Source organism: Zingiber officinale, chromosome 3B (assembly GCF_018446385.1).
Source record: "Zingiber officinale cultivar Zhangliang chromosome 3B, Zo_v1.1, whole genome shotgun sequence".
Classification (NCBI taxonomy): Eukaryota; Viridiplantae; Streptophyta; class Magnoliopsida; order Zingiberales; family Zingiberaceae; genus Zingiber; species Zingiber officinale.
In genome coordinates, this window is record NC_055991.1 from 3973129 (window position 1) to 3985158 (window position 12030).

Genomic DNA, 12030 nt, shown 5'->3' on the forward strand with positions numbered 1-12030 from the left:
ATGGAATTAAACATATGATAAACCAATTTGCATGAACATTATGAGGTCACACAAATTCACTTGCGTATCACTAGAGAAAATGTTGGTGCAATTGGCCCAAAGTGGTCCAGTGCAACAAAGGGATTAAGTTAGATATGTGTATTTGAATGTGCAAGAACTTGATGGATACACACATAGAGACAACTTGGCGCAGCCAAGGTCATGGTTATCTGATGACTCAAGATCTGTTGAGATTGGAGAAGGATGATATAAGACGTTTGAAGGACCATAGGGCGAGGAGCATCAAAGTGCAATTATGTCTAAGTAGCGGACTACATAAGTGGAGCGTGAAGGGTGGCATGGGGAGAGAGCCAAAGGGCTCAATATATCCAAGGGACGCTAAGCTTGACAAGAGATGGCTAAGAAGCGGACTATATAAGCGGAGCGTGAAGGATGACATAGGAAGGGAGCTAAGGGCTTAGAGCATCCTATTGGTACAAAAGTATCTTTTTTGGGAAAAATCTAAGAATCAATCCAGATTAACTTTAATATTTTCAACTATGTTACATCACGAAGTACTTTATGGACCAAACTGCTCCATTCGAATGATAAAATGGATTCAAAGATAGATGTGAAGAAACTCTAAAAAAGATTTTGATGCATACACACCTGGTTAGAATGTTAACCATAGCTCGAAATGCTGCAACCTAAACAGATAAAATTGTGTTCAAATTGATTGCATGGCAAAAGAAGAAGAAAAGAGAACACTTTCAGCTAAAAATAATGGTCTTTAGATTAAAGATCCACTTGTGCAATCAACCATTTATGTCCACAAGGCAGAGGGGAAAAAAAGAACCTGCAGGGTTTCACCACCATCACCAATAAGATGGAGGAGCAAATTAAGTATTGGTTGGAGAAACTGTAATAAGGCAGTGGAGTCAACATTCTTTAAGCTGTTAATTGCCTGCATACTCATCAGATACAAACAGGAAATCAGAAGAGAGCCAACAAATGAATGAACAATTTGTATTAAAAGGTTTAAAATGTTATATTGATGAATAATAAAAATTCAAAAAATAAACAGAGGCAAAGAGAACTACCATGGGTAATCAAGATGGATCTCCATTATGCCTAACATAGTATTAGAGTAACCATTACATGATACCAATCCATGCAATTTCGATCTTCATTACAATCAACTTTCACCAATGATATGTAGGCTCAATTTCGTCTCTAATTCAAATACCCATTGTACCCTCCTACTCACAAGCACTGATAACTTCCTGCTATAGGTTGTCACACAATGTTGCTCTTCCCATACGTGATGCCTGCGACCGAGAACCCTCCACTGAGAAACCCCACGTGCATCGCCTCCCCGCATGTCATCTCCTTGAATGATGCCTCCCTGCATGACCCCTCTCCCACACTACAAGGATTCTATTGATATTATCTATTCTAAATCAGCCTCTTATCTACATGGAACATCCTCTGGCGTTGTTATCTCTTTCGACACCATTCCTAACTAATGCTCGCTAAGAGGGAGTAGAAATATGAATGAGTTCCTCTCCTCTTGACCAACCAGCACACCATTGCCAAGTTATTTTGCTATATAAATCTTCTATCAAGTTATTTATGAATTTCTGCACATTCATCTTCTGTCTAGATTTGGTCAGGACTGTTAAGGAAGAAGAAATCTCTTCTTCCTCTTTCTAGCTAGAATTTTTTGCTTTAAATAGTAGCACTATTAATGCACTTTTTCCAATGTACCCACTGCAAACCTTGGCAGCAACTGCTACTCTGATGTCAAGTAGTTGTTCGCCTTCATTGGTGAACATGACGTGAGTACTTGATGGTGAAATTTTTGGCAGTACAAACCCAACAGTGTGAGGTCATGGAGGTTGGTCCAGTGGATAGAACAAGCCAAAATGCAACCACTATAGATACTTTCTCCATGTCAGGATATCTGCTACTCCTGTATGACTATTCATGAGGCCATCTCAAATCCTCTAGACACCACACATGGCACAGTCAGCAACAGCTACTTAAGAGTTAGGATAGTCCAGCTCCTGCAGATCATTTCATCTCCTCTAGCTCTAACTCCACTATCAATTCTTATTAACATGTTGTGACAAATGCCTCCTCTCAGTTAAACATCTTATATGTTTGAATTAACATGTTGCGAAAGATGCCTCTTCTCAGTTAAATGTCTTACCTCATATAGGTAGGTACAAATCCTCTTGGCCTTCTAACTACATCCTTACTCAAGCATCTCACACAAACATGTTTAGTAACATCCATTTATTCCTTAATTTTATATCACTTAGTTCTTATATCAATGTCATGTTTTGTCAATGGTTCTTTCTCAATAGCAAAAGGCTTCAGACAAGTTTTGTTAATCTATCTTTATCACTTTCTTTAGTTTTTTATGTGACTGATTTGCCAATGAATTTAGTATAGTCAGTAAGTTTACTAAATATTTAAATTGCTCCATATCATTTTCTGGTAATTATGTTTCCGTTTAAAATTTGCAAACAGGGAGATTGGCATTGGGCATGACTCTAGGTGTCTGTATTGATATCATATTGTGGCTGACATGCACAGTCTTTAACCCAGAGTTCCACAAGAACACATAGAAAATGATTTTCATTTCAACATAGGGAAATTACAATCAAATGAATTGTTGCATTATTTGCATCAATTAGCAGATTTGTTAACCACGTTCTAAGAAGCTCTAGAATTGTATATGATCCGGCGGTACAGACGTGGGACCCTCTTTGAGGGGAGTCAACGCCACGTGGAGGTCAAAGGTCAAACGGCCGATCGGAAAAGGGGGACCGATTTGTTAACCACGTTCTTAAGAAGTTCTAGAATTGTATACATCTTTTAACAAATGGATAATATCTTTGAATCAACATTGAGGAGAGTGGTACGTACCTAAAATATAAATACAATGTATTAAATAAAAGGCTTAAAGTGTAATTTTATATTGATAAATAAACACGGGTAAAAGAGACTGCCATGGGTGAGAAACTCTAATAAATTACCTGAATTACCCTTAACAAAATAAATTAGACATTAGTGACCATCTAGCCCTAATCAAAAGAAAGTCAACGCCTGCAGCGTATGTCAGATTATTTATGAAATCAGTTTGGAGTACACTTATGTACAATGCAGTAAAAAATATAGTTGAGTCTTAGATTAATCAAAAATAAATTTCTGAATACCAATATAATGATAAATTTATACTGAATGCTTTATGTTTTTCTGATTTCTAACTATATATGAGTTATTATTACATTTTCAAATTTGTTTCTACTTACACGAAATTTTTAAATTTTTTTCTTCTAGAAACAGCCTCTCCACTACCAAGTGAAGATGCACTTCAACCGTCTACACATTCCACAGTGAGCAGCCTTGTGTATTATGCTGTTCCTCTCAAGTTTGTTTTGGGCCATACTTATGAAATAGGAAGGTTGGAATTTGCATCTCAAAAGTGTTCAAATTACTGAATTGTGTCGAGAACAATCTATAACTGTATCTAACCAAGTTTAGTCATAATATGTTTAAGTTTGATTTACTGTCGTCAGTAATATATGACAAAATGATAAATGAAAACAGGAACCACTAACTCTGTCAATGACATGAATCAAATTGCCTGGCTCTCTTATGAGTTATGACTTGACGGCCTATTTTGTTACTTTCCATTCTCCTTGCTCCTCAGATAAAACCAATTGATTGGCACACTCCCAAAAAATAGCAAACGAATATAGAAGAAACAACTGATCCACTATCAAAACTAAGTTCAAAATAATCGAGAAAAACTAACCATAAATCAGCAAGATGGATTTAAGTAAGCAGGACAGAACCCTATTGGAATTTTGATTCAGGGGAAAAATGCAATGAGCCTTGAAAGTATGAGTGAAAATTGGCATTCATAATAAATTAAATATAGATGCAAAATTTAATTCCCATTTGGAAAAGTTACGGAGCCAAAACAAATCTCTAAGTGCAAGAATGTACCTCAAGAAGTTCTGATCCCCAAGGTGGACTTGTTCGGAGATTATGCCGGTCATACTCAAGAAAAAAATCACGGATTCGCTCATTGACAGGGATCAAATAAGAGCACAACCTCAAGCGTAATTTGAAGACATTTTTTCCATCCTCTAGAAAGTGCAGTCTCTCCTGAGAAAAAAAAAATCCCAGAGAAAAAGGCCATAAGTTCAAACTATGAAATTTTCAGAATGAAAACTCAAAGGCAACTCTATTAAAGTTGAAATGCTAAAATAGCACTACAATACATTTTTTAGCTGGAATATTTCAGCAATGTAAAATGAGGAAAAAGTATACCTTGCTATTATCTTGGAGATAATGAGGAACCAGCTCTCTCAAAATAGGCAAAGATACGTCAGACAGCAGCCTAAAATGGGTGAAAAAGGAATTTTTAAACCAAGAAACATGTATTATTGCAATTAAGGGAACGCAATCATGTTACCAGAACGCAAAAATAAAAATTAAGTGATACTTGATATAGCTCACTCTTTCAAGATGACCAAGATAACAAAGTGAATTGATAACACAGATTGCACAACATAAAAATTCATGAATTTCTGGCCTTAAATACCGTCAAACCATCTTAGTATCTTTCTTCATGTTGAATCATGTATATAGCTAAATGAATGAGGATGTCTGATCAAGTAAGATGATTTAGGTATTTACACCATCTACCCATCACATAATTGTTAGGCATTTATTAAGAAATTATTTAGTTATGACTAGACACTTAATTCATTCAGCAAAGGCATCCACAATCAGATTAACCCAATTCAACATGATGAGATTGTGGTAAGCTGAGCACAATCAAGACACCACATGTTATTCATCATCGGTATTCATAAGAAATCAGCAAAAATTGTCAGGCTAGTCATTTCTATTTACAATCAAACTCACAATTTTGGCTGCCGTAATGTCTGTAACACATCAAATAGAATAAAACTATGAAGACTTAAACATGCTAGGTGTTAAAATAAGCCATGTCAAAGGATGTAGAAACTCCACCCTGTTACTCTTCATTCTGTTAGTTATTACCATGAGGTCGGTCCTTCACGTAAGTCTTAGCAATTTGGACTAGATTCGGATGGTATTGGGTTTAACACAAATAAGCATAGAACCAAAACAAGGATCCTTAGAAGCTTTTCATTTTTTCAGATTAAAAGAATTTTGTGTATCAGCAAACATCATAGTTTGAGCATTTTAATTGTTTACTATAAAGGGACTAATTTATATACTTATATGGTTAGCACTCGTCTTCATATGTGGGTGGGGAACTTAATTTTGATTGTCCTCAGCCTCACGATAGTTGATTAGATTTTTTTTTTTTTTTTTGAAACAGGTGGGATCTGAATCTCCTCTCTCTCTCTCTCTCTCTCTGATACCTATTAAAGTTAATTGGCTAACTATTAATCCCAAAGCTCAAACCGTTAGGAAATAGGTACCAATTTATATATTTCTATTGTTGGCAAAAGATAATAAACATGAACAACTTCATGGTCACTTCCCATTACTCTCTTTAATTAATCTTTTCTAACTATTTCTTTTATTTAATTTCTTTTTGCTTGTCACAGCTGGAAAGTTTATACTTTGATATGTCAGACAGCATTGAATCCATCCTGTGTGTTTATGTTTAAGACCACGATGGATTACTATCAAGAGGATTGTTCATCCTACAGTTTTGTTATTAAAAAAGAACATCACCAACTGGGCAATGGAAAGCTGAGTGCAAGAACTACTCTTGAGATTGTGTTTGATCAGTATTTATCACAAATTATAGTTTGTCAGAGTGAGTATACTTTGTCATTTATGACGATGCATTATATCGAAGTAAAAAATTAATATAGTGAGGCATAATTATGTTTCTCATGTTCAAGACAAATGCCTAGACATGGCGCTTAAATTCATGAAAATGTACATTCACTATATTGTATATGGTTTTCACTGCAGGCTTCCATAAACCTGCAAGTATAACTCCCTCACAACTAGAATACTAGATAATGCTTGCAAGTATAACTCCCTCACAACTAAAATACAAGATAATGACTAATGTAAAGGATAGCAGTCCTACTCCTATCCAATGTGACAGCTATAAAACACCAGAGAATAAATAATTAAAATTTTGCAAATGTAAAAAACGGAAATAGGCTTTTAAAATGATTGTATATGCAAGAAGAATATTTATACCGAGATCTACAATCAAATGCTTGTTATAGATATACCTTTACACTTAGTGACTTTGAGTCACTTGACACAAACATCAGTGATACAATAGGGAAGATGTGTCTTAGCGATAGACTAGTAAAGATACATGTATCGACTTGTGGACTTATAGTGATTGTATGCTCTTTATTATAGGCTCTTAGTGGTACTCTCTTGAGACATTCATAAAACATTTACCTTTCCCCAAAAAAAGTTCAAAGCCTTCCTTCCAGGAAACCATAAAAAGAGAAAGCTCAAGAGAAATCTAAAAGATAAAAGAAAGTTGAGGTTATTGGAAAAATATATTGTATGACCATTTCAAAAGAAAATAAATAAATAAATAGGATTAATTTAGCTTAAAGCAAAGTTAAGATCGGAAATCTATAAAAGACATCATATTGAGACATGCAGCACTTACTGAATGTGGGAAGTCAAAGGAAGTGCAGCATAACCAATAATCACCTACATATTGAACTATCAGTTAATAATGGGAAGAATGTTCCACGTGTGATTTAACAGAAATACAAAATCCACCTATGAAACTAATCAGAAGCATGATTAGTACTTACAGGCTTGGGAGCTTCAAGTTTCATCAGAAGATCAACATGAAAAAAAGTAAACAAGAGATGGTGCTGGGGTGTCAAAATAGCAGGGAGGCAAAGTTTAACTTCATCATGGTAGCACGCCATTCTAGCTCCAACTGCAATTTGTGTATGAGCATACTTTTCAAGAGTTTGACCTTGTTCCTTTGGAAATACAGCCTGAGCAACCAACAACCAGAAACTCCACAGAATGAAGAATTCTAAAGTGAAAGTGATAAACAAGAACTTAACCACTTCTCATTAACACAAACCTCTAATGGCTGCTTTTGGATGTCAGCATCATCCTTTCGCATTTCTATCCTTATGAACAAATTTCTTTTACGACCCAAGCTAACAGTTAAAGGATAAACATAAAGACAATGGAAAAGTTGCGAGAACGGCTCGCTTCTAGTCATCCTCCGAAAATCAAAAGCTTGAAACTGTCACGCACAAGTGTACATTTAATGTCATCTCAATAAAATCATTAGCTATAAAGATCAAAAATTTAGCAGCCTAAAAACAAAATGGTGTAATTAATGGTGTATGTTCCTTATCAACAAAACTTTCGCATGTTCTGATAAGAGAGAGGTAACTAAACAGATACAGCTTTGCACAATTTGCCTAGCAAGGATACAAGAGAACATTTTAAAAGAAATTAATGATATATTGTTCTGCTAAATAATATCTAGCAAACAGAAGTAGTAGCTAATTTAATTTAATTTTCCAAAATAACAAACTGTGACAGAAAAAAATAACAAACAAACAAACAAACATGCAAAACAGCTATAATAAGCTTACAGCTTGAAATAACTAAAATGCACTTCCTATAAATTACTACATATCCGTGAAAGAAAAACCTTATAAAGAGTATTTTTTACCTAAGAGAACCACCAGAATCTCCAATAGAGAATGTTCACTATACCTTCAGATAAAATTCAAGAGATGGCACAGAGAAGCTTTAAGAATCAGGAAGAGTAATGTTTTGTAAAGAAAATATGAAAACAATACTAGCAAAGTAGCACCTCCAATTTAGAAACATTATGCTTTTAAGTAAAGTGAATAGACAAATCTGCTGAACTTCAGGATGTGTTAAAGCAAGATTACAGATTGAATACTGATAAATAGCAGACAAGATACTACTTACATGATCACTAAAATCAGGATGATCTTCTCCAGCTGGAATTGACACATTCCTACAAATATCCTTTCGATTAATGCCAATGAACTTCAAACTACCACTCCTGGGGATATCAGGACCATTGCTATGATGCTTTCCTAAAGAAGTTTCAATAAAACGATCACCGGCATCATTTGAGTCATTGATTATGCTTCCACCGTCAGAAATATTGTCCACATCAATGAGTGATGTATGAAGTTTTTCAACCTCCAATTTCAACACACCTTTAACAGGCTTGTGTACTTTTCTTTTAGGATCCTAAAATATACAAAAACGGCAAGAAAAACTAAAGTCAGGAGCTTTCATTGAAACAAGTTAATAATCATAGATCAACATCTGAATCCATCCAGCATATACAGACGGATATTGTTTATTTTCCTTTTATCAGCAGCATAAACACCTAATAAGGCATCATTATATGTACCAGAAAAAGATAACTAAAATTATCAAGAGTTTATGCAGACAAATCACCAGAAGTAAGTCCTCTGTATAACTCTCTTTGACTTTGTTTAAATTTGATATCTCCACAATAACAGAGCTTCCACTTGAATATTGAGCTTGTTTGCCATCCAAAGTGATTTTTGAAACATGTTCAGCAAAAGTATCTACAGGGGTTGGGCCAGATACATTGGGAGTAAGAGGACTGCTAGGAGATACAGCACCACCAGCGGCAGCAACATTGTTGCTTTCAAACAATGGAAATATCGTCCATGCAAATGATTGTCGGCAAGGCATGATCCTTGACCAAACTTGGAGTTTCTGCTTTTCTCTCTCAGCCATATGAACCTAGCATATGAGGTAGCTTACAAGTTAAAGTATTCAAAATTCTTCATATCACACATGTGCCAGAGTCCTTAATAAAGCTGAAGAATAATTAGCAATGTGAGAAAACTGAAATTTAGCAGTGGCAGCACTAGTCTAAATTTTGTTATGGTTTGTGAATGACAATTTTAGAAATTTCAATGCCTAATAAAAAACAAAAAAGAAAACAACTATAGAAGATCAATTTTAACACAGTAGAGAGAAGTGTGTACCTATTTCAATTGCCTTCAAAATCTATGAAAAAACACCATATAACAATTTTCAAATTTCAACTTACAGGTTCCTTACGAGAATAAACAGAAGTTGTAACTCCTCCTTCCTCAGTAGCTGTCCTCTCAAGTTGAATAAGCAGGCAAATTGACGCTGAGGGGGCATCCAAGGAGAAAACAGCACGATGTAACAAAGAAGTGTTAACCTACAAAAAGAATTTTAGCAAAAGAAAATATTCTTTTCAGAAAAAATGAACCATTGTCATAATCAGAAAAAAGAAATAGCAACAAATATTCATTTATGACTTCACTTAACCACACATCAAATTAAACAAGCACATCTTACATCCTGTCCTTCAGTTGGCAAAACACGGAAGTGGAAGTCCTCAGACAATTTTTCTTTCCTGTCTCTGTTATATAAACAAATTGTGCCATAAAAAGGCTCTGCAAAAAAAATCCCCAAGGATCAGTAATCAACATAAATGGACTAAGGACTGGAGATGGGCTCAATAAGTACATATGTACATTGGCATAAGGAACCCATCAACAAGATGCACTTACCAATTAGTCCAACTTGGAATGATAATGACAGCACCTTCACAGTTATCTTCAATCCACTGAGATCAACAGCACAGATTTAGCAAAACAATGGCCAAAAAATGAGAAACATTATTGCAGATTTTCTAATTTTGATACATTCTAAATGTGAACCTGGTATGGGTTGGTAGAGTTTCAGGAGTCCTTTGACCAACTATTAGTGATCTTTCATTTTCCCAGTCAAAAGCTGGTTCATAAGGTGGGAGTGGACACTCACCAAAATGCTGGAAAACAAGTGAAGATAGTGATGACTAGCAATGCTAGATGGAAAATCATACACAAGATTAGCAAAACCAATAAAAAAAGGTAAATCAAGAAACATAAAAAAGGCATTAGTGGCCAATGTCACTTCAAGGAGATACAATAAAAAGATGGAAGTCTTGGGTGACACGATATGTGAAAGTTAAAAGGTCCAATCATTGGAGGAAAAAATGCTAAAACAAAAAAACACAACGAACCATGTTACACTGTAACAAAATAATTGTTCGCTTTGGCTATTTCTAATTTACTAGCAACTAATGCACTAGGACACAACATGAGAAACTAGGGCTGTAAACGAGCCAAGCTTTGTGTTGTCCAAGCTGGTTTGATAAGCTAACAGAGCCGAGCCGAGCTGAGTCTAAAATGAAACTTGTCATTGAAACGGTTGTTCAAGCTTGACTTGGTTTCTTGGTTCATTTAAATGTTATTGAGCTTTCAATTTGAGTTTGTTTGAAACTTTTACATTTTTAAGCTTAATTGGTTGGTTAGTGAGCTTAATATTGCAAGCTTGATTGTTTGTTCTGAGAGCTTCATTGTTTATTTACAAGTTTGATAAGAGTTTTGCAGAAGAACATTGTTCATAAACTTTGTTGGTGGACATAGTTCACAAACAAGTCACAACTTCTGTTCTTGAAGGTTAACAAGTTAAACGCATATGTATCCAAGTTTGTTCATTTAAGTTTAAAGAATTGTTCAAGCTTGTTTATTTAATTGATCTTGTGTATATTGAACGAACATATACAAGTTCTTACCAAGTCAAACACCAAATTTGCTCGCGTACATTTGGTTCATTATAGCCCTATGAGAAACTCTCTGGTCTTTTGTAATATGAGGAAGTGTAATTTACAACAATGCAAACTTTGAGACCAAGTGACGCAATACTGACCATGACTTAGGTTTTTAAACCATATCTCATTCATGTTGTCCAAAGAAGCCAAAAGAGGAAACAAAGCAAACCAAACATATTGAACTACTAATAGAACATATCAAATTAAAAATTTACAAATCACATGATTCCTTCTATAATTACCCATGACCTTAATGTCTTTCAACTAAATTAGCTTCTTTATTCGCTATATCTACTAAACGCATAGCACCACTTTGCATATGAGAGTCATATCCGTTGATAATTAATTTTTTTTTAATTTTTATATCCCATTTATGAATTGAATTTCCTCATTACATCTCATTTAGATGTATTCCTATCCTTCATATCTATTTATTTAACTATATTGTGAGGAAGATTAATTATAATGTTTGTTTATTTATTTTGTCAATTTATTTAAACACAAATTCAATTTTAAAATAGAGGAAAATGCAAATTTGTTGAGAGATTCAAATTAACTTTGTCACAAAGTTATGTGGACCCATACTCGCCATTACCACATTCACATACCATGATTTCAACAAAGACAGAGATAATATTCTCACCCTATAATAAACTTTTGCCGGATAATAAACTTAGATGTTGTTTATTCAAGGGAAAAGGCGACTAAAAAGGAATAAGATAAAGTGAGAAAAAAAAAGAGAAGCAAAGTACATCAATTTTTTACTCATTGAAAGGAATGCCCAATGAAAAAATATTACTAAACAAAGTTAGTAAAGCAATTATTCTCTATGCTTGAAAACGACATCCTAAAAAGAATAGCCAACAACTTATCTAGAGACAAGCTCTCCTCGATAGGGGAGAATAATGCAAAATGGGAATTATTTTAATTAAAATTTTAAATTTATAATTGACTTTGGTGATTATCCTAATTTAAGTGTTGAAGTTGTATCTTTGAATTTGATTAGAGTTCAATGCATATCTTTAGCATAGTATGAGTTCTTTTGGTTATGTAAGATTTTATTGGGATTATCGTGATTCACAATCAGTGGTCTCTTTCCTAGTTTAGTTGATAATAAGTCAACAAAAGTATAATTGTGTATATATTGAAGCTCCAATTAATAAAATTTCTTCTTTAATAAACTTTGTGCGAGGTGTGAGGTTAATAATTTTTTGTATGAGGTTTGTTATCTCTTCTTGATAAAATTAATCTCTTCACTTCATCAATTTCGGATAAATTTTTCTATAGTTTGTGATTTCACTTTTGGTGTTGCGTCAACATCATTTGTTACCTTATGTATAGAATTATTTTATTTTATTATCACTTCC

At 34.3% G+C, this 12030-nt stretch overlaps 1 protein-coding gene across 6 annotated transcripts in view; it reads right to left on the bottom strand.

Moving 5' to 3' along the window:
• Window positions 1-12030, bottom strand: part of LOC122055552 (guanine nucleotide exchange factor SPIKE 1-like) — a 41024-nt gene that overhangs the window by 22893 nt on the left and 6101 nt on the right. For all 6 annotated transcript variants that reach the window (XM_042617036.1, XM_042617033.1, XM_042617031.1 and 3 more), the window contains 13 exons: window positions 9729-9838; window positions 9579-9634; window positions 9364-9461; window positions 9086-9223; window positions 8458-8772; window positions 7954-8244; window positions 7082-7249; window positions 6798-6989; window positions 6647-6690; window positions 4327-4396; window positions 4000-4161; window positions 836-943; window positions 649-686 (listed from right to left, as the gene is read on the bottom strand). In XM_042617036.1, the coding sequence (XP_042472970.1) occupies window positions 649-686; window positions 836-943; window positions 4000-4161; window positions 4327-4396; window positions 6647-6690; window positions 6798-6989; window positions 7082-7249; window positions 7954-8244; window positions 8458-8772; window positions 9086-9223; window positions 9364-9461; window positions 9579-9634; window positions 9729-9838 (1790 nt within the window). The remainder of the gene's footprint in view (window positions 1-648; window positions 687-835; window positions 944-3999; window positions 4162-4326; window positions 4397-6646; window positions 6691-6797; window positions 6990-7081; window positions 7250-7953; window positions 8245-8457; window positions 8773-9085; window positions 9224-9363; window positions 9462-9578; window positions 9635-9728; window positions 9839-12030) is intronic.